General features: G+C 43.1%; 1 protein-coding gene across 2 annotated transcripts in view; it reads right to left on the reverse strand.

Moving 5' to 3' along the window:
- Positions 1 to 26,680, reverse strand: part of CFAP20DC (CFAP20 domain containing) — a 498,588-nt gene that overhangs the window by 322,503 nt on the left and 149,405 nt on the right. For both annotated transcript variants that reach the window (XM_068253759.1, XM_068253760.1), the window contains 2 exons: positions 21,410 to 21,524; positions 15,000 to 15,150 (listed from right to left, as the gene is read on the reverse strand). In XM_068253759.1, the coding sequence (XP_068109860.1) occupies positions 15,000 to 15,150; positions 21,410 to 21,524 (266 nt within the window). The remainder of the gene's footprint in view (positions 1 to 14,999; positions 15,151 to 21,409; positions 21,525 to 26,680) is intronic.

A 26,680-nucleotide genomic window follows, 5' to 3' on the forward strand; every position in this document is an offset into this window, starting at 1 on the left:
GTGTTCTCATCTTCCAATAATCTCAAACAGTCTAACCTATAGTAGTCAGTGGTAAGGATCACGATGTTTCCCCCCTTATCACTACCCCGGATGATAATATCATCCCGTTCTTTCAAGAATTTAAGGGCCTGTCGTTCCCCTAGGGTCAGGTTATCATTCCTGGAACATTTTCTCGGGTACCAATCTAATCTCTCTAGATCTCTTTGTACTAGATCACGGAAGGTTTTTAATTTATAATTTAATTGAAGCATGAACCTTGATTTCGTTCATAATTTTTGGGGGGTTGGATTAAGGTATTCCAGAGTATCTCCCATTTCTTCCTGTACTTCTGTTCTACCTTTATCCCAAAGTGATTCAAGATCTCTTAGGGAGGCTATTTCCTGAGCTGACATTTGTCCCACTGCAATTGTAGATGATTGTTCACTCAGCCCATTCTCCTTCCTTCCCTCCTGATTCTCAAACATAAGCTTCAAAGCTACCCGTCTAAGAAAAAATGTCAAGTCTCTGAAAACCTCAAATTTATCCCCTCCTGAAAACGGAGCAAATGACAGTCCTCTCTGCAATCATTTATAACAATCCTCATCTAGAGCCACATCAGTTAAATTAATTACATTATTTGCCTGTTCGTCACTCATTTCTGACTGGCTGAACTCGCCTCTCCACTGTCTTCTGACTGTCTCTTTGAGTTTTTGTCATCACCTTCTTTGTCACCTCCATCTCCTTTACCTCTATGTCGTCGTTTTCCTCGTCTTCTATGTCTTCCTCCCCCTGTTCTAAAAAGGTGACCCCACTCTTACCTAATCTCTCCTCCTCGTCTCCAGTGATTGTCTAAAGTGATCCTATACAGACGGGCAGATCCACACCAATTAAGTTGGGCTCATATGCTGGATACACACCATGAGTTTCCGCGTCTAATGCGTCCGTCAATACGCATCGATTCGATTATTTCCGAGCATTTCCGAATGAATTTCGATGATTTTTAGGTCGATTGCCATGTAAAGTATGGCAAATCGACCTAACGATCCATCGAAGCTTGAATCGGACATGTCGGAAATAATTGAATCGACGCGTATCGACGGCCGCATCGAACGCGGAAACGCATGGTGTGTATCCAGCAATAGTTTAGCAGTATTCAGTATGGCCATATGAAGGACATTGTGTGATCGAAGGCCTTATGGTGTGCGTCGGTGGTGGGCCCACATAATTGTCAGTAACGGTTGGTGGATCGATAGGATTGGCATAGGCAGTTGCTGGGCTATCCTGTTTGATTGTGACCAGATGACAGTGGGAGTTCACAATATAGCGCTCTTAGATTGTTACCAGGCTCTTAATGGTTTTTAGAGGGGAGGGTTGACTGGCATTCATTGCTGGATATTTTTGCATGTCATAATAAAGTAATTTTTTACAAGCACATGTAGAGACAGAGGTTTTGTTATAGGAAATTTGTTGTGGTGATTTATTGTTGCTGAGTTGTTTTTCAGATAACATGCACTGTTTTTATTGATAAAGAGGTACTTTGTTGCTTTGAAACGCTGGATTATATTAATTGCAGCATGAATTTACAGATCTTTCTGTACCAATTTTTTGGAGTGCCAACCACTTACTTCTCTTTACAAAAATGTATGGCACGTGTGTTGCTCTGCGTTGCAGTAATAACTGAAATGAGACAGCAGCGTGTTGGCACAGAGATGCATACAGCAGTTTATTGTCAGAACACACTGCTGCACAGCACATGAGAGTCAGACACATTACTGAAATAAGCTCAGCAATGCAGCAGTACATCCTGACCTTCACGGTTGTTATCAAACTACCATTTTTAAACGCCCACTATAGTGAAAAAGTAAGCAGTTAAAATCTTTCAGAACCAACATGTTTTGGACTAGTCTACCTCGTCATTGGGGATTCTCAGGGTTTTCTTAGTTTTTAAAAGAATTTCCTATATGGCAGTTGCTAACTGCCAAAATAGTAAGATACAAGCCACACTATTTTGGCAGTTCGACTTAACAATGGCCGTTTAGCAAATGCTTTTGAAAATAAAGGAAACCCTGAGACTCCATCGTGAGGAGATGGACTAGTCCAAAACCTGTTGGTCCTGGCAGATTTTAAAGCGGACCTAAACTCACAGCTTCCGCTCTGCTCTAAGGATCTAAGCAACAGCATAATAGCTTTAAAGAAAAACATTTCTTTGTTACAACTGAAATCTTACAAAAACCCTGCAATGTTAACTTTCTGGTGTACTAGGAGCACAAAAGGGTTAACCTCCTGAGTTTAAATATTAGCCCAAACTATGGCACAGAGTGGCACACCTGACAGCCCTAATTTACACTTGCTGTTTATTTGTTCATAAGGCCTAATTAGAAAGGCTAATCTCTCTAGACCTGGGCTTTGACCTCTAGTACTTTGATTTAGTCTTTGCTGTTGGCCAGGTGGTACACACCAGATTTGCATGCCACTTTATTGCCTGCATGCCACTTGTCCTGGTCCTGTTCTGCCTCCACAAAGTTTGGCTCCCCCTCCCTCGCTCCTCACTGTGCTACTCTGTGGCATACGCCAGACCTCAGATCAGTGGGGAAGAGACAGCCAGGCGACCGGTGCACAGTGATGGTGCAGATACAGAAAGTGACATCACTGCTCACTTCCTGTATTTGAAGTATACGCGCCGTCACCGTGCACCGTTTGCCTGGCTGTCTCTTCACTGCGGCTGGCTTATCGATGATCTGAGGTGTGACTCACTGCCTAGCTCTCAGCTCTCTGGTGGTGGGGCCAGGCTACCTATAAGAAAGTGGGGGGGGGGGGGGAGAACTTGCAAAGCTACCTATATTGGCAATCTACCTCCATTTTGCCAATACTGATGATCTGTAGGCTGGCAATCTAATTGTAGTCTTTTCCCCCACCAATGACTCCTACTATTATCCCATATGCCCTTTTTTCTTAAAGTGTACCTGTAAGAAAAAAGTGCCCCAGTGGTCACTTACCTCAGGGTAGGGGAGGCCTTTGTATCCTAAAGAGGTTTCCCCTTTCCTCCTCAGTAGAGGGGATCCAGCGATGGGAGCCTCAAAGTTCTCCTTGTCGGTGTGTGCCCTGCACTATGCTGCTCTCCGTTCAGGCTCCAGCAGAAGCAGCCAAGCCCGATCGCGTCCAATCTACTGTGCAGGCATACTGGTGGTACTTGAAACATTTTCAGGCAATAAAAGTGGTACAATTAGTGAAAAGGTTGAAAAGCCCTGCTCTACAATGTACTATGGAGGAAACACTCCACTCCGTACTCTGCATTGCCTGAATAAAAAAACAAGACTTGACATAACAACATTTTTGGTCAAAGGATATTTAAAGCATGCATGAAGCAGGTATGCACAAGTATACATAGCTTACAAAAGTCCCGAATTGGGCGGGACAATTCCCATGTCCTGAGTCTGACCCCCTATCCCGTTTCTTCCTCCGCCCTCATCCTCCTCCTGCTCTTCACCCCACCCCTCAGCCCAGTTGATCTGTGTGCAGCATGAGTTAAAGGACAACTTAAGTAAGAAAAAAGTGGAGGCTGCCATATTTAATTCCTGTTAAACAATACCAGTTGCCTGGCAGCCCTGCTGATCTATTTGGCTGCAGTAGTGTCTGAATAACACCAGAAACAAGCATGCAGCTAATCATGTCAGATCTGACAATAATGTCAGAAACACCTGATCTGATGCATGCTTGTTCAGGGCCTATGGCTAAAAGTATTAGAGGCAGAGGATCAGCAGGACAGCCAGGCAGCTGGTCTTGCTTTAAAGGAAATAAATATGTCAGCCTCCATATCCCTCTCATTAGAGTTGTGCTTTAAAGGTCAATCACCTGGTGATTTGTGGTGTCTGTGTCTAAGCAGGAGAGGAGCGAGCTGTCTGCAGCCTCTCAGCTGCTTCCTGTCTCCCGGGTGCCAATCGGTGCAGTGCCACGTGCTTTCTGGCAGCTAGTCACAGGCTGCACAGCTCTACATTGTTCAGTACTCATGAGTTACAGACAGCTGTGGCTGCAGGCAGCTCTCCTCCTCTCCTGCCATCCACAGGCAGAGAACTCAGTGTTTCTGCAGGACATGTGTGGGGTAAGCAGTAGGGAGGAAAATAAGTTGAAATGCAAAGGCTAGGACAGGTTGTCATAGGAAATGATAGTACTGGAGTAGGGGAACAGAGTGCATGAGTGGGTGTTGTGGAGGAGAGGTGCTGGGAAGTTCTGTATTATGGTGTGTGATGTACAAGGGTTGGACAGAAGAATGGAAACACCTTGAAAATCAACAAAATATATTTTAATATGGTGTAGGTCCACCTTTTGCGGCAATTACAGCCTTAAATCTCCGAGGTATTGAGTCATACAAATTGTGAATTGCTTCCAAAGAAATTTTAGCCCATTCTTCAGTTAAAACACCCTCCAGTTCTTTTAGAGACAATGGCAGCGGAAATTGACTTCTTACTTGAATCTCTAATAACGACCATAAATGCTCAATAATGTTGTGGTCTGGGGATCGTGGTGGCCAGATGAGATGCTCAACTTCATTAGAATGTTCCTCGTGCCATTCTTTAACAATTCTAGCTGTATGGATTGGGGCATTATCATCTTGAAAGATGGCATTCCCCTCCGGAAACAGTTCTTGAACCATAGGATGAACTTGGTTGCCCAAAATTCCTAAATAGTCTCGCATATTAATTCTTCCATGAAGGGAAATCATTGGCCCGGCGGATTTCCAAGAAATAGCACCCCAGATCATCACAGAACCCCCGCCATGTTTTACGGTTGGGAGAAGGCAGTCTGGATAAAATGCTTCTTTTGGCTGTCTCCAAACGTACACTCGGCTGGAGGTCAGAAATAAGGTAAACAATGACTCATCAGAGAAAATCACATTTTTCCAGTGCTCGAGGGACCAATTCTGGTGCTTTCTACACCACTCTAAACACATTGAAACATTTGTCTTTGAGAGCAGAGGTTTTCTAATTGCAGTTCTTCCATGGAATCCAGATTTGTGCAGCTTTTGATAAACAATTTTTGTGGAAACTGGGTTCTGCAGGTGTTTATTCAGCTCTGCAGTGATTTTAGGAGCCGTGGTCCTGCGAGCTTTTCTAACAATTCGATTTAGAGTCTGACGGTCTCTCTCTGACAACTTCGACTTTCAGCCACAACTGTGCTTTGCTGAGGAAGTTTTTCCTTCTCTTTCAAAGGCAGTCATTACTTTTGAGACAGTAAAGTCTTGAAATGCCAAGCATTCGGGCAGTTTCTGTTACAGTAGCACCTGCCATACGAGCACCAATAATTTGGCCTCTTTGAAAGTCTGAGAGATCTGCCATTTTTATAAATTATAACCAACTTTGGTTTAAATATCTGTAAAAAAAAACTATTATTTTAATTAAACATCAAATAACACAAATAAACAACAAAAAAATTAACATATGTCAAGTTTTGATTGCTTAACCACTTCCGGATTCTCGGAGCGTATATACACGCCCCTGAATCCTGAAGTGTATTCCATGGAAACGTTCCATGTCAGTTCCCGGAGGGTGTCTCCGTGAACACCCTGCGAGCCGATCGGCGGCTCGCAGGGTAAATGTAAACACACGGGGAAGATCTTCCCCGGTGTTTACATGTATACGGCGCTGCTGCGCAGCAGCGCCGTAGAGGAGATCGGCGATCCCCGGCCTCTGATTGGCCGGGGATCACCGGCATCTGATAGGCTAAAGCCTATCCCATCAGGCGCAGGACGGAAATCCGTCCTGCGCCACTCACAGGGGGAGGGAGAGGGTGGGAAGGGGAAGGAGGCCAGGAAGCGCTGCGGAGGGGGGCTTTGAAGAGCCCCCCCGCAAGCGCAAGCAGCCGGCGGCGATCAGACCCCCCCAGCAGGACATCCCCCTAGTGGGGAAAAAAGGGGGGAAGTCTGATCAGCCTGGCTGCTAGCTGATCGGTGCTGCGGGCTGGAGAGCCCACGCAGCACCGATCAGCACAAAATAGCGTGGTAGGGAAGTGGTTAAAGCGTGTTCAAAGATTATGATGTCAAAATGTTAGGTGTTTCCATTATTTTATCCAACCCCTGTAATAGGCATGAACACCAACTACCAACTGCTGCTTAGCACCCACTGACCTGTACCATGCACTGCAGTATAGCACACAACTCCACCCCAAATCAGCACTCTCTGCGACTAAGCACCCACTGCAGCTTTTGAATCTAAACTTTATTCCTATCCAATAAATTGATGTAATGCTATATTGATTTGAATTATGAAAAAGTATATTTTGCTCATAAATTCTTAATTTTATGAATGTTTGGGGGCGTGGTTAGCAGTGTGATGGGGCGTGTTTTAACTGTCTCTCTTTATTATCTCAAAAAGTTGAGAAGTATAGAGTATGGTCCTTGCCTACACAGTAGCACAAAGCTGCGTGTGCACGGCTTTTTCTTCGATGCTTGTGCTGCTTCATGCTACTGCGCATGCACAGACCCTACTCACACAGGCACAGTCCGGTCATTCTCGTACATGGATGAGAGCCCGGCTTTAACAACAGGGCCGCCTTCAGGGTATCAAAGAGGGGACTGCTGTATGGGGCCCTAGTAAATCTGGGGCCCGGCAAACAGTTCCACACATGGGCTTCCCATTAATGTGATGAGAGGTGATGGGAGGCTCATCCAGGAGTTACCTTAGTCAGTTAGTGATTAAAGTAAACCTGCAACAAATGGGAGAAAAGGATTTTTACTTACCTGGTGCTCCTTCCAGCCCCTGTAGTGCATCAGCTCCCTCAATACCCTTCCAATCCAATCTGTTGTGCTCCTATGAAGTCCACACAATCCAGCTTCGTTGAGGAACACTGCTTGCACTGTTCCGGGCCGCGTGCCTCTACCATTGTGCTCCCATAGCTGGGAGCGTTCTGTGCAAATGCAGTTACACTCTTAATGAACTGAGCATACGCAGAACGCTCCAAGATATGGGAGTGGGTGAAAAGCAGTCACACGGATGTTAGTATGTTCAGCCCTTCAAAGATTGTGATTTGCCATGTGGGGGCAGAGGGGAGTGAGGGGGGTTCAGAAGGTTTGCCCAGTGTGGGGCCCCAAAATTTCTGATGGTGGCCCTAATAAACAAGCAGAGGGTCCTGGGCAGCAGGGGTGGGGTCAAAGATGATCTAGGAAGCCTCTGGAGCATAGACATTGGTTTCAAATAAGAAGCACATTATAAGGCACTTTTTTACACTTATATTATGAAATCACTGGCAGGTTTTCAAAAATGATGCTTCTTTTATGAAAGTCAGTCAGATTTACTATACACAGCTTATTTAAAAGTGCTGCTTACAGTTCTGCTTTAAGATCTGCATGGATAAAAGCATTCTGCCTGATTAAATATTTCTAGCATTGAATGGTTCATTGGATTCACAGTTCAAAATTAAAAGACCTTTATTTAAATATCCTCTTGAAGTCCAGAGATTAAAAAAGATTAGTTTCATTGGATTAATATGCAATTGCAGAAATATGAAGTATAAGTGAAAAACAGTATGCTGGACCAGTGATAAAAGTAAAAAAATCCAACATGATCCAGCAAGATTATTCAAAACCAGTCATAAGATGGTGAAATCTATGTGGGCTCCTCTCCTAATTAATGACTTAAAGGGGCCTGAGCACTACATATAGTAAATATATAAAACAAACCTTGCCCTAATGAAGGTCCTTAACTGCTGTGAGCTTTTGGGATGGGCCACCTGCATTTCCTTACCTATGGGGGACTTCTCCATAGCTTCCCATCTATATGAGGGCCACCATTTTCTCTGTCCCTATCTCCGACAACTTCCCCAAGGTTTTGCTGAGCAACAGAACTTTAACTTAGTTGCGAGAGACTGAGAACTGATTCAATACCGGACTGAATTGTTCAGTAGACCTGTCCTATCCCCAGCCCACGCCCAACATCGGTACTGTGAATTGTATATGCTGTAAAGTGGTTGATTGTTGTATGAGAAGACCTATTGTAGCTCACTATAATTTCTGTGTAACCAACCGTTTCCTTCCACAGCTTTTACCGGTGCATCGGCAGTGAAGACCCGAAGATTGTGTTATTTGACCTTTGATGTGCAAGGAAAGTGTAGTTTGATAACTGATTGATTCCTTTCTATAGTGACCACTGTTAGGTCACAAATAAATCTTTGATCATTTCATCTGAGTCAGTGTTTGGTAGATTTCACTTAGCCGAGTGCCTGGTGCTCACGGATCAAGCGGGTTACACTGCCATGCAGTGTCCTTAGTGGAATGAGACATATTCATGAGTGTGGTGGCTTTCAACTTGGGTTGGTCAGAGGATACCAGTCTTCCAACAGACTCAGCTAATTGTTAGTTTTAGCACAACACCTGGTCAACCAGAAACCAGTAGGCCACATGAGGTTACAGAAACGGACAATGTGCATGTTGAGTGCAACAAAAATTCTGTCCTCTACAGCAACAATCAGAAGCAGGATTATTTCTAATCTCTTTGGAAGGTTGTAAGAGATAAAGGGGCACTGAAAACACTGGAATATACTGAGCTGTGCACTGCAGACTGTCTGTTTTATAAATACACAGGGTGCAGTATTGTGCCATGTACACTAGATGATGCCCCAGGTATTTGCCTCAATGGGCTGTTCCCAGAAATGTCCCTGCTCCAGAGACATGAATGAACATACTCAGAACATACTGGTACTTATGTATTTTGCTGTGCATTCAATAAATTTGCTTGGAAACTGACTTTGGTGTGCCAGCCGACCCTGAATCGTATGTATTAAATAGACTGCAATGATTTTACTCTATCATTTCAACCTATGAAAATGTAGGACACAAAAGAGGCATATTTAAGGAGTTGTCTGGAGAGATGTTATTTTAATGTAGTTTTGATTTCTAGTAAAATGTGCATTCAATGCTGTCCTTTCATGGTACATCTGCTGCTGTAGCTGCTTCTGTTTTGCATTTATCATTAAGAGACATAATTACGGTAATGTCTCTCACTACCATATTCAAAACTGCCTCTGAAAACAACACCAGTGCAAGAATTGTTCATCATGAGCTTCAGTAACTGAGTTTCTATGGAGGAGACGGTATAGCCGGTAGCAGTAAATTTGGGCGCCTGCTAGCAGTGGAAGTTTGGCTGACTTGCAGGGCATTGTAAACAGGAACGGAAGGGGGTAGCAGTGAAGGTGGAGCAAAGGGCATGAGGAATCCATTTCAAAATCTATGTAGCCAATATTTACACTCCTCTGGATTCCTTAGAAACCTGCTACCTACCAAATGAAACTACTCTGGCACAGCACTCTTCTAGAACTCCTCCGGTCCAAACGTAGAAATCTGCGTTTAAGAGTGGGCTTAGATGCTTTCCTTATGTTTAAAGGCATCCATGGCTATAATTATTAGGTAATGCCCGGTGGTGTTGGTTTTATCTGTTTGCCATCTGGAGTCGGGAAGGATTTTTCCCTTTTGGGGCTAATTGGACCAAGCCCTTTTTCGCCTTCCTCTGGATCACCAGGGATATGTGAGGGTGCAGACTGGTTTTGTACTTTATTTTCTGGTTGAACGCGATGGACGTATGTCTTTTTTCAAACCAAATAACTATGTAACAAGAGCATGCAATCGACTCTTCTTTGCAGCACTCCGACAGTGCAGTGTCGATAGCCTCGCCTCCCCGTTTCCCAAGCCAATAATATGTTTCCCAAGCAAAAGATGGCCCTGCCTAAATACTTCCCCCTGCCAATCCTGGGCATTTTCCTAGCTGCTGGGAAAACCTGTGTGTTGTCAGCCATGAGCCACCAGGAGATGATGTCTGCACACTGCTGCATGACTGTCTGTGGAGAGCAAGGAACAGGCATCAGCGGGCCAGATACACAAGCCACACTCAAGTGGCTAAAGAGTGGCATACAGCTCGGGAGCCCCAGAATCCAACCCCTGAGCTAGTGTGTCACTGCATTCCCAATATACCCAGTGTTACAGTATGTTTTTACATAGTGATAACATATTCTCTAAGCTCCTGACTTCAAGTGTGAATCAATCTATCTCAATTATATTCTTCCTATAACAAACGCCCTTTATTGCCCTTATTAGTTTAGTTAGCCTTCTATACACTCTTTACAGATGCACTGCATTTATTTATAGATGTCAGTTTTGTTTGTTTATTTAAAGAACTATTGTCTCATTGATTGCTTCATAAATAAAATGGACTCCTCGTAATATTAACTACAATAGAATGTTAATAGAATTTCTGGAGGACAGCTCTTTCCACAATTATGGAAAAGAAAAATCTCATTTGGTTAGCGGCCCTCAAGTATGGCCAGAAATATGCGTGTTGTTGAAGGCTCTGTTGTGATGCCAACACAATAACAGACCAAACAATACTTCAGCATACTTCATAATCCATGCATAAAACAGCTAATGAGATGGCTAACTTTGTGTTATAATTACATACATAACAAAACCCGATTTCCATTTATAAGAACACTTGTACCATCATTAGAAATATATCACACAGATGGTGTGAACTCCTTGTCATGAACTAGTGCGGTGTATGGAACAAGGCTGGTCGAATTTAGTAACATCCATGTATCTGAAGTTGAGACCTTTACATCATATGAACAAAACAGTTACATATATGCAATACTATAGTTTTCCTTTTTTTTTTTTGAAAATTGTGGGGAATCATTAACCACTGCAGTACTACAATGCTAAACTAAAGACCAGGCTATTTTTTCTCAAAATAAGCCACTGCAGCTTTAAGGCCAAGCTGCAGGGCTGCACAACACAGCACACTAGTGATTCCCCCTCCCTTTTTCTCCCCACCAACAGAGCTCTCTGTTGGTGGGGTCTGATCGCCCGTCTAATGTTTATTTATTTTTTAATAAATATTAATGTCAGTATTTTCTTATTATTTTTTACTGTTTAGTTTTTTTTATTTTTTTTCAAACCCCTCCCTCCCCTCAGCCAGCCAATCCTGGCGATCAGCTGTCATAGGCTTCTGCCTATGACAGCTGATCGCTCTCTAGTGTCCCAGGGGGACAGCCGTGTCACGCTGTACTTAGTAAAAAGATGGCGGTTTCGCCGTCTAACAGTCTCCCGGGCGGCGATCGCCATTGGGAAACTGAACTCTTCCTTCCAAGCAGGAGATGTGCACACCGCCTGCGCGCAATCTCCTGCAGTAGCCGGCCCCAGGACTTGATGCCAATTGGCGTTAGGCGGTCATGGGGCTGCGGCCGTGGTCACGCCCAAGTGTAACTGTCAGGCATAAAATAAAAAAATCAATTCTTTATTTTTATCTGGTAAACAAGTAATAAAGATACTAACCAGGCAATACAAAAGTTAAATCACTATTACTTTTCTTGTTGATAAATGATCATTCCCCAGTTTACCTGACGCTTATTTGGTACACACAAAATTTGGTACACAAAAAGGAAGTTGCACGGCATGCTGGGTTGTCCGTTTTTGCTTCCCTACTTCCCCTTAGACTTAACTAATGCAGCCTGATTGGCTGAAACCTCTTTTCCTCCTGTTTTCCTCTCCCACACCTCTGTTCCTCTCTGATTGGCCAATATATCTCATGCTGAGACAATGTACTTTCTATAGTGAAGGGCGGGCAATGCATACACAATTAGGCAGAGGAGAGTAAGGGAGGAAATTACATCAGAATTGGCTTCAAAATAACCACACTTAAAATGGGAAATGCTAAGAAGGATTTTCTCTTTTTTATTGTAGAAAAATCACTAAAATCAAAATGTGGACATGTGTTATGTAAGTAGAGCAAGTATTTATCTACTTACGGAGGTTTTTTTTTTTAGATAGTATGGCTGACAGCTCCTCTTTATCTAAAGGGTAACCCCAGACAGAGAGTGGCATAGCTAAAAAGCGAATGCATGCTAACATGTAAATGTACCTTGATGCTAACATGCTAAATACCGCTGCCCTGGTGTGATGGTTTAGTGCCGCCACTCAGACGTCTGATTATTTGGTGATCTGCAGAATCACCAATAATGCAGACGCTATACCTGATTATGTGTGATCTGCAGAATCACCAATAATACTAGTATAGCAGACAAAGAGCTGAGTGTGTAGTGATTTGGTGCAACCGTAACTTTAACAGTTTTATCAGAACTAAACAGGACAGATTTGACCAGAACCTCCCCAGTGAGGCTGGGAAAGGTACAGACAGAATATACAGAGGTAGTATAGCTGGTCTCTGCCAGGGGTGCTGGCGGGAGACAAGAACCACTCAAACAAGTACTAACAGAGCTTTACCAGATGGCCTGGAATATCGACCAGGCATCTGCAAGAATGGACCAACTAGTTCTCACCAGAGGAACTGGCAAGGAACTAGTTGATAGGTAGCAAGAAAGCTACACCAGACCTTTCCAGGGGAGCTGGAAAGGTGACACTAGTGACTCAGACGGTTTTGGCTGAACCTTCCAGAGAAGCTGGGAAGGTCCCCTCAATCACTAGGCAACACCTCACCAGTGGAGCTAGTGGGGATAATGAATAAATAACGAGTGCTCATCAGTGGAGCTGATGAGCCTCAGAGCCATATAGGCTAGGCCCCTACAGAGGTGCTGGCTGACAGTAACTACACGGTAGTACTAAATACGGCCGGACCTCCGGGGCTCTGTGAACACACTAACGGAAATGGTGACCTCGTAGTTTGGCAAGACCTCACCAGAGATGCTGGCGAGGTACGAAAGATACACTGACCACCCGTATAATAAAGTACAAACCCCAGCAAGCTGGGGATACTGAAACTGGGATAGAATCTCCCGAGGAGTGGGGGCACAGGCAAAGCTGTAACTAATGGCCGCCTAAGGAGTAGATGGCTCAGACCGTATTGCAGCCTAGGAGCAGGAGGCACAGACAATGCTGCAACTACTGGTCACCTAAGGAGTAGGCGATTCAGACTGTACTGCAGCCTACGAGACACAACCAATACTGAACTAGTAATTGTCTGGAAACAGGTGAGTCAGACTGTACTGCAGCCTAGTGATCACCCTAGGAGCTGGTGAGTCAGACTGTACTGCAGCCTAGGAGACACAACCAGGACTGCGCTAAAGAATAACTTCACCAGAGGCGCAGATGAAGCTAGCACCTCACCAGTGGCGAGGGCCCACTGGTGAGTAGAGTGGTCAGACAGGCAAGTTTCGGCAACAGAGAGGTAAGTATCAGTACAGAATCATGAGACAGGAGAGTAATCGGTAATCAGGCAGAGGTTCAGCAACTAAAAAGGCAGACAGGCAAAGGTACAGGATCGGAAAGCAGGATCAGAGTCAGAGTACTAGCTAAGAGTCATACACAGGAGATCAATACAGAATAATACAATAATGAACTAACTATAGATATATGTATATTGCAAACACTACATGCACATCTATCATTCACAGGAACCTCACTACAATGAACAGGATTCCTAGTCTTGTGTGCAATCCCTGGTTTCCTCCCAGATCAAACACACCGGAACTATTCTAACAAATAAACAGTAACAATGAAGCAATCTCCTAGACTAGGTGTGAAGTCCTTAGCATCAACACCTGGGATCTAGTCTAAGGTCTTAGCGCTAGCACGCAAGCATTCACGACAACAGACAACGCTAGAGTGAAGCCCGAAGGCTTAAGAAGCAGAGGAGACCTCACTGGCACGCCCCCTGCAGTAGCCAAGCCGGGACGCCGTGAGACTCCTCTGATGTCAGCTGACCAGCAGGTCAGCTGACGAGCCTTCTCCTCGGATAAAGGTCCTGTCTATGCGCGCGCTCGTGCGAGACAGCGACCTTGCAGGGAAAAGATAGTTCCGTCCCCGGCGTCCTAGACGCCGGAGAGATGGACAGGGGCCCAGAAGCAGCCGCGGTGGCGATGCAGTCCGCCGCGGCTGCGCTCGTTACACCTGGCTAGTTTTTGTACTGAATATATACATAACATTTCCCTTTAAAGCAAATCTTTACATGAACAATACTTCAAATAAATGTGACATCATCCACATTCTGAAGCAGCATACATTTTCCATAGTAAATCTCAACTGTTACTTCTCTCATAGCGGATTTCTGCCCTTTTTTTGCTTTCCAATTTACTGGTACTGTCAAAGCTACACACAATACAGGCATTATCATATCCCTGAACATTTTCCCAATATTTTATCTTGCACTGCCACCTAAGCACTAGTGTAACTATGGGGTACTATCCCCTGCGATAGCGGAGGGTGGGGGTAGGGGGTAGGGGATACGGTGGGGAGGAGGGGCACGGACTTCTTCCTTCATTCCCCTCAACCAATCTCTCCTCCTGTGCTCCCTGAGTTGTGTCCTTTCATCGAGACCTACAGATCTAAGAGAGCTTACTTGTTCTCGTCTGGTCTCTTCAGTGTTCCCGTTGCAGCCACAAGGTGTCACTGTCCTCTCTGGTTCTCTGACTTCACGCATCATGTAGAGAAATTCAGACTGAGAGGAATGCAGAGAGGACAGTGACACCTAGTGGCTGCAGCGGGAGTTTTGGAGAGACCCGATGGGGGAAGAGGTAAGCCCTGTCACTGCCACCATGCTGATCAGTATGCCTGTATGGCAGAGCCAGAGGAGCACCAGAGAGGGCCCCTATGGAGGAAGGAAGAAGTCCGTGCCCCTCCTACCCACTGGGTGCAGGGCAGTAGGCAAAGAAGGGTGAATGTAGGAAGGGGACTCCACTAAAGGTTTTGCAGAGGTCCCCTGTCAGGCGTAGTTATGCCCCTGCACCTCAGTCAGTCTTCTGCAACAGTTAGCAGTTGAATTAAGCATTAACAGGAAATGCTCAGAAATCCTAATTAACTATTCGCTTCTGCACAATACTTTGACTAATGCTAATCTGGATACCTGTGCATACAATCTGTTCTCTTATTTGAAAACTTTTCTTTTCTCTCCTAGGCAAATACGTATTTGAAGAAAAGCTCAGTATTCATGTTATTCTAACACTGCTGAACTGCTTGCAAAAACATTCCACGTTCTAAAGAAAACGAACAATATGTTTTATACCTCATCAAAGAATTCTTTCTTACGAACCTTGTTCTGTCTCCTGGGGCTTTATCTTCATTGTATATATCTTCCTCAGCTTACAGTTTGCGGAAACAATGATTCCATCTAACGACTGGAACACGGCTCCTTTGAATATCCCACTTGTAAAGTCAACAAGGTCAATGCATAGATTACACCACTGGAAGAAAAAGCATTGTGTTTACAGACATAGCACGGTATCTTTTTTGATCTGCTATCTGTAAGATCTGTCCAGCTATAGGACTGGTTAAAAAGAAAACTCCAAAATGTATCAAATAAAAGTATCCCACTAATATTTGTCATTTTATCCAATATTTGAATATCCATGGTATTTTCCCTTGCTTATGCTATAATATACTGAAGACAAGAAGATAAAGATATTGAAGAATTGTAGAGATACTGTAATGATCTGTAATGGATCTAATAATCAGTACTAGCTCTTACAACACAATAGTCAGTATTTTATTCAGAGTGTGATCACACGTGTATTAGTGCACAGTATTCTTCAGTATTGAAGAAAGTGATAGCCCTAAATGGCAGGGGCTATCACTTAGCAGAGAGAGTGGTCGTTCAGTCAGAGTCGGTAACAGATCGGTCGTATAGCGGTACAAAATTGTTAGGCAAAATCGTGGTGAGTATACAGGCAGAGGTCGGCAGCGGATCAGATAGGCAGAGATACAGAATCGTAAGGCAAACTCATAGTCGGTATTTCAGGCAGAAGTCGGTAGCAGATCAGATAGGCAAGGTACAGAATCGTAAGGCATAGAGTAATCAGAAGTACAGGCAAAAGGTCATACACAGTAATAATTAATTTACGAATATTACAATAATAATAATAATAATCCTAGTCTAGTGTGAAATCCCCAGGGTTCTGCCGGATCAAAGCAAACAAGGATCTGACTAAGGTCTGAGCGCTAGCAGAGTGAAGTATTCGCAACAACAGACAATGAGCAAATGACATCTCCAAGCTTAAATACAGAAAGCAAATTCAAACTGCCCGCCCAGAGGGCTGAACCAATCAGCAGCGTGTGATTGGCAGGTCAGCGTTAGCTGACCGCAAGATCAGCTGACCCGCCTCCTCAAGTTATAAAGGTCCTGCCGCCCCGCCCGCGAGCGTGCTGACCTAATCTGATGTGCAGAGGAGAGGCCTGTCCTTCCAGAGCCCGGAGCTGCGCTAGATGTCTGAGAGGATGCGGCAGCCACCGGGGTGACGTCAGAGGAAAGAACGGCGGACAAAGTCTTCTCAGCCGCTGAGGTAACATTGCTGTACCTGACAGATACTAACCTAATTCCCTGCCAGTTCCATAAACCTAAAATGCTAAAGTAATTCTAATTATATTATAGTGTGCAGACATTTCTGCCACTTTTAGTGTCACTCGTTTTATTTATTAATATGTTTCACTTAAGTTACCGGGTCTAGCGGCTATCTAAGGATAGCCTTTAAAGTACATTGTGCCTAAACTATTGTGTACCATATAGTATAGTGCAAAAATCCCCACAATCAGTTTCCCTCAGCAGTAAACAATGATCTGGACTGGATCTCAGATATGTAAAAAAAAAGGCATGGGAAAGCTGTCAGGGTTCATTCACACCAGGTCCTCTGTAAGAGGTCAATGGACATGCAGAAGAGACCCCTGATTTCCAATGGGCACGTCTGCACAGATCATGTTCATCAGATGTGGGTTGTCTGTTGCATTCTTGACCTTGCACAATTGTCATGGACAGCGGATGTGTTGGCATAAATCCAATATATGGCACATGTACACTTCCATTGTGCAAACCGTGTGAATACCTTAAAGCGGACCTGAACTCAGAACTTCCTCTTTACTCTATAAGATGCACAACGGCATAATAACATTTTCTTTGTTACAGCTGATACAAATCTTGAAATAAATCTGCCGTGTTTCTACTTCCTGCTTTCATGGAAGCAGACATATTGTTGACATCCTGTATTTACCAATTATCTCTCTGCCGTGGCAGGCAGCTGACACAGCTGAGGGATCAAATTACAACTTGTGCTTAGTCACAGATGAGGAGGTATTAGACATGCTATACTCTCTAAATATATACAGGGTACATTTCTCTATGTTTTCCTTCTGTCCTGTGCAAGAGTTCAGGTCCATGTGAATTGACCAATGGAGCAGATAGATTTCATTGGATAACATCAGCTATGCTACCTGCTTCCGATGAGTGTGATTTGAGCAGCACAACAGCAGGGCGCGCCCACAGCAGTGCTATGTCCATGTGCACACTGCCCATAGAGGGGCAGTATTTGTAGACAATGGGTAGCCAGAGGATGTATGTGTCTGTCTCTCTTGATATATAAATATTTCTGTGTTTCATTTTTCTGATGCCGTCATACTTTGAATCTAACCCCTGTCAAACTCCCCCTGTCAAACATCACCAATCATTTTCTCCTGTAAGGGAGAGATGTGGAGACTAATGAAAGTTTAAGCCAATTAATCACCATCTTTCCCGAGCAATCGATCAGAATTTGGCATTTACATTTTGCATGAATGATTTATTTATTCTCTGATGGAGAGCGCGCAGTTGCACTACACATTCAGATACAATTTAATTTATTGCTCATTAAAGAGTACTTTTGTTTTTTTAAACACTGGTACAGTATGACACCAGACCCAAGTAATTTAAATTACATTCAAGCAAAACAGATTTATTCTTTTTTTTTTTTTTTTCAAATTAATAACTACCTCAGCGGTACAGCTTTATGAATAATAATCTTATCAGCATATTATTTCCCCGTGCAGTGGAAAAAAAATAAGCATCCCAGACGGTACATAAGCACAAAACTTGGGAGGTTTGAGAAAGTTATTTAGAAGACAAATGTCTCGCCCATAAGTGCTGCAAATTCACCGAAAATGGAATTGTTTTGAAAGCATTTTGTTTAATTTGCTGGTGTAGAAAGAAAAAATGTATGCAAGCTTTTTAAAGCGGAAGAAAGTCAAATTAGAATGAGCTCAACTGAGAAAAACCTACAGGCAAAAACCAATATGAAAACCCAACAAACGAAAATAAATATTTTAATTGCAATTGTGTTATTGCAAAGGATTAGAACATCCTCTTTGGGCTTTGGAATTTGTCAATGCCCCCATTCTGGAGACATTCTTTAGCTTCATTCCACTGCAGCAAGTAATATAAATTGAGCACATCTGGGCTGATTACTGGGGGGCCAGTGCTGAATCTAGTCTAGCATGGCGTCATCCTATGTGGAACAAAGTGTCAGACAAGTCTGACACGTTGAGCATCTCCAGCAGCATGCAGTGCCGTGTAATAATGAAATTACGCTAGTGCACATGCAAAGGGGACAGAGCTACAGCACCTGAGCGGTTGCTGACCCCACCACTGATGTCGGGTCATTTATTCTCTCTAATGTGAGGAGGTACACCCTCCACCCCACCCCCAGATCCCTACCAACGAAGATTTCCGATCCTGTCATGTCCGTAAAACAATTAAGTGCTGGGGAAGGGTTGGAAAGGGTTAACACCTCTCTCTTGCAGCTTGTGACTACCACTGATTGAGCAAAGAACATGTATTGCTGGGCAGGTTGAATGTGCATGTTCAATGCTGTAGTCAAGGGAAAGGTGAGAGCAGAGGTGTCACTAGGGTTGGTGTCACTCATGGTGCCACCCTTCTCTTACCCCATGAACCTCCACCTTCACCAGACTAAACAAAACCAATACTTTTTTTTGCAATAACGTAACTTTTTACAGACATTTGTTGAGAAAGGTGTTGAGGGAGTTATATTGGACCCATTTGCTACAGGGGGAGAGAGGAGTTAGGTATTGTTATACTGGCCATACCTTGTGTTGTCATACCTTGTGTGGCTGGGACACCTTTCCCAAGGGGAGAATAAGGGGATGGTAAGGTGGTAGCCACATGGCCCTGGTGGCCTCTGGACTCCATTAGAGAAGTACATCCGGCACTAGCCTGGTGTATATTAACATAGCCTCACTAAACTCTCCCTTAGCCTTGAGCTTGGTGCACCAAGTGCAGTCCACACCTACTGCAACCCCCTAGTGATGCCATTAGGTGAGAGCGGGCAAGTATGCCAAACAGCCAGAGTAAAACCCTTTTTTACAGGAAAAGTCAGAATATATCACAGTTTTTTACATGTACTGGAAACACTGGAAAGATTCCAGGTAAGTCTTCTTTCATACTTTAATAGGTCCTAGACTCCTATCATGCTTTCCTTGTGCAACTTAGATCTCTGTCTTTTATTACATTCTGAGATGTACTTTTGCTGATCTCTTGAATGCCCAGCCCTAACTTACACTTTATAAATGATGCATAGCCCTGATTGATTTAAGATTAACCTTATCACAGCTTCATACTTTCCTGTAATCCTAACTGTTAATCCTAGGTTTACCCTAACAGACCTCAAAATCCTGAGACTCAACCTCAACTATATCCTGTGACCCTCCTAACCTCAACAACTTTCAGTACATACCCATCAGCTTCAGAGCTGCTAATAATAGAAAAGACTACGTTTCTGCCCTATGCCCCCAAATTGGGTAGCTGGGTGATGTGGCAAAAGTACGTCAGATAACAGTGCAACAGTCAGTCAAAACTGTTTAGAAAGAGCATTTCATTTACATACGATCCTTCTTCTCTTCTAATGACTACTATCAGGGCATGATGAATAATCCAAATATACATAAAGGAGATCTCAAGAAACAACCCCCGTGGGGAGAAATCATTATGCTCACCTCCCCATTAAGTATCCCTCTGGTCCCTAATCCTCCTCTTCATTGAAAGGCACCTATTTTCTAGTTGACCACCACCTCAGGAGGTCTTTAGGCTGTTTCCTCCTAGATTGATGCAACCTCCCCTGTTCTGTGCGCTAGCACTATGGGACAGTAATGGGAGCCATCTTGATTTAAAGTGTGTCTTCTCAATTACCAGAATAGGTTTCAAAATTTGCAGGGCTGGTGGCCCTGAGGACCATGTTTCATTCTTTACAGTTTAAATGGCGAAAACAGTGTGGAGAAAGTAGAGGGATCCTAGCCAAAGAAGAAGGGGACTAAGGACAAGAGGACACAAACTGCTAAATATGCATTTCTTGGGGGAAAATAAGCCACATGCTTCTTTCAGGATTGTGACGCAGACACTGCTGAAGCCAGAAGATCAATAGCACTGCCAGGCAACTGGAATTGATGAAAAGGAAATTAATATGGCAGCCTCCACATTACTCTCACTTTCAGTTCACTTTAACTGCTTCTGGACTATGGTAACTGAAATGTACACCGTGGTTGGGATCTGTTATCGCTGCCATGGCATAGATCTCAGTTACCGTGCCACACGCTCCCGCCGATCTCCTGTTACTGAAGCCCACTTGCTCTGCATTGTCTCCTGACCCTGTGACCATTGTGATTGGCTCACAGTGATCACAGGTTCAGGAGCCAATGAAATCAGCTCCTGAAGCTCTGCTGTCATACTGACAGCAGAGCGAGTGGGCTGCAGCATCGAGAGAACTGCGCGAATAGCGAGAGAGGCGGGTCCGTGCGACGTGACATAGTTGAGCCCCACATTTTTTTTACCAGAAAGTCTCTGGTCCTTAAAGCGAACCCAAACCAAACATTTTTTTAATTCAAAATATTTAGTTGCACCACTCTAACACATACAAAGATAAATAAACACTCCTTCAAGCCTATGAGCATTTCAGTGCATGCTTTTCACTCTTCTCTTTTCATAACTAGGGTTATACAGGTGGCAGCCATTAGCAATTCCTCCTTTGAGGGCAATATAAAAGCTTGGCAGATGAACTTTTTTTCCCTAGGCCTTCTCAAAGGACTAGAGGACATGATCTGCGTATGGAGGAAAAACGTTTTAGCCATTTATTTTGAAAAGGGTTTTTTACAGTAAGAGTGATTAAGATGTGGAATGCATTGCCACAGGAAGTAGTTATGGCAAATTCTATACCTGCATTTAAAGGGGGCTTAGATGCTTTCCTTGTGTTGAAAGACAATCCATGGCTACAGTTACTAGGCAATGCCCAATGTTGTTGATCCAGGGATTTTATCTGATTGCCATCTGGAGTCGGGAAGGAATTTTGGGGCTAATTGGACCATGCCTTGCAAGGGTTTTTCGCCTTCCTCTGGATTAACAGGGATATGTGAGGGAGCAGGCTGGTGTTGTACTTTGTTCTCTGGTTGAACTCGATGGACGTATGTCTTTTTTCAACCCAAATAACTATGTAACTATATATATAAAGAGCTTATACACAGATTAAAACAAGCTGTAACCACTGACAGGCTACACATGACATAAATAGGAAAATATTAGCAGCTAAAGTTATGCTACAGGAGCAATTTCAGAGCAGAGTTTAATATTACTGCACAGAAATGTTTGTGACAGGTTTACATTAAGCCACAGAATAAAAGGCAGAAAGAAATCCTTACCACTTTACGTCTTATAACGGCGAGAGGGATTTTGGCGTGTAAAGGAGTTGCAGATAATTCCTTGTGGACAGTAGATAAATATAACCTTCTTTTAATATTTGCCAAATCAGTTATTCTGGAGGGAAAAAAAAATATTACACAGATTACAACAGGCATAATAAATTGCATTTCGATAACATCGTGTAAAAGTGTGCATTCATATAAAATTCAGTGTCAGCTGGAACAGCGGGGCATTTTAAAGATGACATTTTATAAGGAAAGTAATGAGGATTTTTTTTTCTTCTCTCTGAAATTCAAACTTAGGTGAAACAAAGCTTGATATCACAGATCACTTTACATGCTAATTTATTTCTGCACTTTGTACTGTATTTTAAAAGCCCTTCAGTCTGTGAAAGAATTCAATTTGTATGAAGTGAGGCAGTGCCGCTCTTTAATAATCATGGATACGAACGTTCTCCAGGTTTTATTATCACAGGAACTAACAACGATTTATAAAGACAGGCAAACTGTCCAGAGATCTCAATAAGAAGCAAACCTTCACACTGTACAGTCTATAGGAATGCTAGGAACCCGGAAGGCAGAATTTTCTGTCAGAAATAGCTAAAGACTGTGGAAAGCATACCTCATACTGTCAGAATTCAAACCAAGGCCACATAGAGTGACATGTAAACACACGTTTACCCTTTAACAGAATGCCAAGTTATAATCGATCCATGTTTGGTGTTGATGTAATTTTCTATGCTTTGAAATATCCTTTTTCTAAATGCATGTAAGAGATGTTAAAACATTTTTTTATTAAGTATTTAAAAAGTTAAAATGAGGGTGCACTTTCCAATACACAAAAACAATGTCCTGAAAAGAGCTTTATTAGCGCAAAATGTTTGTCAGGTTATACCTGTTTCTTCAGGTATATACAAAGTCTATTATACTGCCATAAAGATATGAATGTTCATAGCAGACTTTGTATGAAGTGCTAATAACACTTAAAGAGGAACTCCATAAAAAAAGTGCTTCATTTTTACAATAATTATGTATAAGTGATTTAGTCAGTGTTTGCCCATTATAAAATCTTTTAAATCCCTGATTTACATTCTGATATTTATTACATGGTGACATTTTTACTGCTGGCAAGTGATGTAGCTGCTGCATGCTTTTTTGGCAGTTGGAAACAACTGTAAACGGTCCTCAGAGTTTCTTGTGGGAGGGGTTTCACCACAATATCAGCCATACAGAGCCCCCTGATGGTCTGTTTGCGAAAAGGAATAGATTTCTCATGTAAAAGGGGGTATCAGCTACTGATTGGGATAAAGTTCAATTCTTGGTCGGAGTTTCTCTTTAAAGAGACTCCGTAACAAAAATTGCATCCTGTTTTTTATCATCCTACAAGTTCAAAAAGCTATTCTAATGTGTTCTGGCTTACTGCAACACTTTCTGCTATCACAGTCTCTGTAATAAATCAATGTATCTTTCCCCTGTCAGACTTGTCGGCCTGTGTTTGGAAGGCTGCCAAGTTCTTCAGAGTTGTGGTTCTGCTATGAACTCACCCTACCAGGCCCCTCTCTGCACACTGCCTGTGTGTTATTTAGGATTAGAGCAGCTTCTCTCTTCTCTCTTATCTTTTACAAGCTGGATAAATGGTCCTCTGAGCTGGCTGGGCTTTCACATACTGAGGAATTACAGACAAGGGCAAAGCTGTTTGCAGGAAGAAACAAGCAGCCTGAAACTTCAGTGCATGAGAACAGGGGGAAAGAAACACACAAATGATCTCTTGAGATTCAAAAGGAAGGCTGTATACAGCCTGCTTGTGTATGGATGTATTTTCTATGTGTGGACATACTGTACATCAACCTACTTCCTGTTTTGGTGGCCATTTTGTTTGTTTATAAACAAACTTTTTAAAACTGTTTTTAACCACTTTTAATGTGGCGAGAAGCGGCAAAATTGTGTCAGAGGGTAATAGGAGATGTCCCCTAACGCACTGGTATGTTTACTTTTGTGCGATTTTAACAATACAGATTCTCTTTAAAGGACCACTATCGCGAGAAAAGAAGCCAGTTAACCGACAGGTTTTGGGCCAGTTCATCTCCTCATGGGGGATTCTCAGAGTTTTCAACAGCATTTCCTGAACAGCAGTTTAACTGCCAAAATAGTAAGATACCCGCCAGCCTCCCTACTCAGTTGCACACTATTTTGTCAGTTAGACTTTGCAACTGCTGTTCAGGAAAACCCTGAGAATCCCCCATGACAAGATGTACTGGCCCAAAACCTGTCGGTTAACTGCCTTCTTTTCTCGCGATAGTGGCTGGATGGTGTACTGGTTAAGGGCTCTGCCTCTGACATGGGAGACCTGGGTTCGAATCTCGGCTCTGCCTGTTCAGTAAGCCAGAAATTCAGTAAGGAGTTCATTGGGCAAGACTCCCTAACACTGCTACTGGCTACTGAGTGCGCTCTAGTGGCTGCCTCGCAAGCGCTTTGAGTCCGACAGGAGAAAGGCGCTATACAAATACTGCCATTATTATTATTATTATTATTACTGGCCGAAAACCTGTCGGTTCTGTTAGATTTTAACTGCCTACTTTTTTCACGATAGTGGTCCTTTAAAGCGGACCCAAACCAAACATTTTTTTAATTCAAAATATTTGGTTGCACCACTCTGACACATACAAAGATAAATAAACACTCCTTCAAGCCTATGAGCATTTCAGTGCATGTTTTTCACCCTCCTCTTTGCATAACTAGGGTTATACAGGTGGCAGCCATTAGCAATTCCTCCTGTGCCGGAAACCATCTACTCCACCAGTTTGCCGGAAAAATCCCGGCAATTTGAAAGGAAGGGAGTGGCTCCTCCAATAAATGTAAAATATTTTATATTTGTCATCATGCAGCTGAAAAAAGACTGCTATTTATTATTATAATTTAGAAAATAGATTTTATTTTTAGTTTGGGTCCACTTTAAAGGGGAACTGAAGAGAGAGGTATATGGAGGCTGTCATGTTTATTTCCTTTTAGACAATACCAGTTGCCTGGCAGCCCTGCTGATCCTCTGCCTCTAATACTATTAGCCATAGCCCCTGAACAAGCATGCAGCAGATCAGGTGTTTCAGTGTTTCAGACTTATAAGTCTGATCTGACAAGACTAGCTGCATGCTTGTTTCTGGTTTTAATCAGATACTACTGCAGATAAATAGACCAGCAGGGCTGCCAGGCAACTGGTATTGATTAAAAGGAAATAAACATGACAGCCTCCATATACCTCTCTCTTCAGTTCCCCTTTAAGTGTTATTAGCACCTCATACAAAGTCTGCTATGAACACTCATAATATTGCTAAAAATAAATTCAAAAGGTAAAGCTTAAAGTAAAAAATGTGTATATATATATATATATATATATATATATATATATATATATATCTGACAGTTTTTAATTAGAATACATGGTTCTTAATAAGAAATAAAATCAGGGAAAGAATTTTGGCTATAAAAACGTCATTAGCCAGAAGAAGCTTGCAGTTGATGGGGAATCATTGTCATTCTGCAGCCGTGGAGTAGATCTTGGGAACGTATTTATTGCAGCTGTTACAAGCAATCGTCAGTGGAAAGAGCCGAGTGTCACGTTTTATTTCATTACTTTCTTCTCCTCTCTTCCTGAAGTTACATTGCAGCAGGCAGAGAACAGTTAATATATTTTTATTATGTCTCCACTGGAGCATTCATATCTAAGGGTCAGTAGTGTGATGGGAAAGTAATAGGACCATGTAGAGAAAAAAATGAGGTAGTCAAAAGGAAAATCAACCTCATTTATAATAATATTGCAGTGATCGGGAGGTGAGTAAGTGCGCTAGCTGCGGTCATTAGCCGCAATCATTCCGCACGTAACATCTACATTTGGAGAGAGGATTTGAGCCTGTAATGGCAGCGCAAACTCATTGCTCAGATCTTTGTAGTAACGGCTGCTGTCGGAAGTAGTCCTGTTCTGATTTCCTTTTCGTCACTTGAGGCCCAACTTTTATGTTCCATGTCCTACATAGGCTGTGGCAGAGCTTATTCTACCTTTGTAGAAGCTTTGTGATGTAGAAATATAAATAAACCTGATCAGGCATAACCTCATAATCAGTCCTGCAACACAGATTTCCAGAGCTGCAGGCTACAGATCTCAATGTGTCCTGCTCATCTGCATTCTGAGCACAACAATACAGAGCCAGGCAGCAGCACCACCTACAGAGCTTTCTGCATTCAGCACATACTTAAAAAAAACAGGATTTTCTGCTGAAAAAAAAATCCCTGGATACAAAACAGTGATATTTGACCACTAGGTTAGTAAGCTTTTAGATGGGAAATTTAGATTCCTGAATAAAGCAAACCTGAACGGAAAATAAATTGATGACATGAACATTTGTATCTACCCTCCTAGTCTTAAATATGGCATTTTTAGAGTATCATGGTTTCATTTTTCATTCAAAAGCTAAAAAAAAGTAGGTTACATTTTTTTATTGTCTTAGCTGATTGACACAATCACTTAGTGTTCCAGAGCCACAGTCTATGAGCTATTGACCTATCCTATCTATTCCTTGCACTCAAAGGTTTTTCTCTGCCAGGCAAGAGTTGTATGGCGTCTAATGAGGTATCAGTGAGAGATACAGACATAGAGATGGCCTGAACTATTCACCAGGCGAATAGTTTGTGGCGAACAAGGGGTGTTCGGGTTCGCCCCTCAGGCGAACACATGGCGTGTTCGACCACCCCGTATACATTATAATGGAGCCAAACTTTGACCCCTCACCCCAGAGTCTGCAGACACATGGCAGCCAATCAGCTGTCCCTCCTACCTGCACCCCCTTCCCCCCCGCCCCCCAACTATCAGAAAGCCAGCACAGCAACCATTTTGCAGTCTGTGTTTGGCTTCTGTGTTAGGCAGATCAGGGAGAGTGTGCTGCTGACAGGGAGAGCGTTAGGTAGGCCTGTGTCCTGTGTCCTCAGTGCAGATTCTTGCTGCTACCACATTGTCCTGAACAGCAAAGCCATTCTTAGGGTTGGTACATTGTTTTTTCCTTGCTATTATATTGTTGTTCTGTGTCCAAAGCACAAGTTAGCTGTTGTACACAGGTCTGCTGGTCCTAATAGTGCACCGACCATAACCCAATAATCCTTCACCGCCACTACTGACATGGGCCTCAATTCACTAAGCTTATCTCCAGTCTTTAACCTCCCTGCCGTTATAAAAAATTGCTGCGCACGGCAGGGAGGGTGTTTTTTGGCATAATTTTGTTTTTT

The sequence above is a fragment of the Hyperolius riggenbachi genome, chromosome 9, assembly GCF_040937935.1.
Source record: "Hyperolius riggenbachi isolate aHypRig1 chromosome 9, aHypRig1.pri, whole genome shotgun sequence".
Lineage (NCBI taxonomy): Eukaryota > Metazoa > Chordata > Amphibia > Anura > Hyperoliidae > Hyperolius > Hyperolius riggenbachi.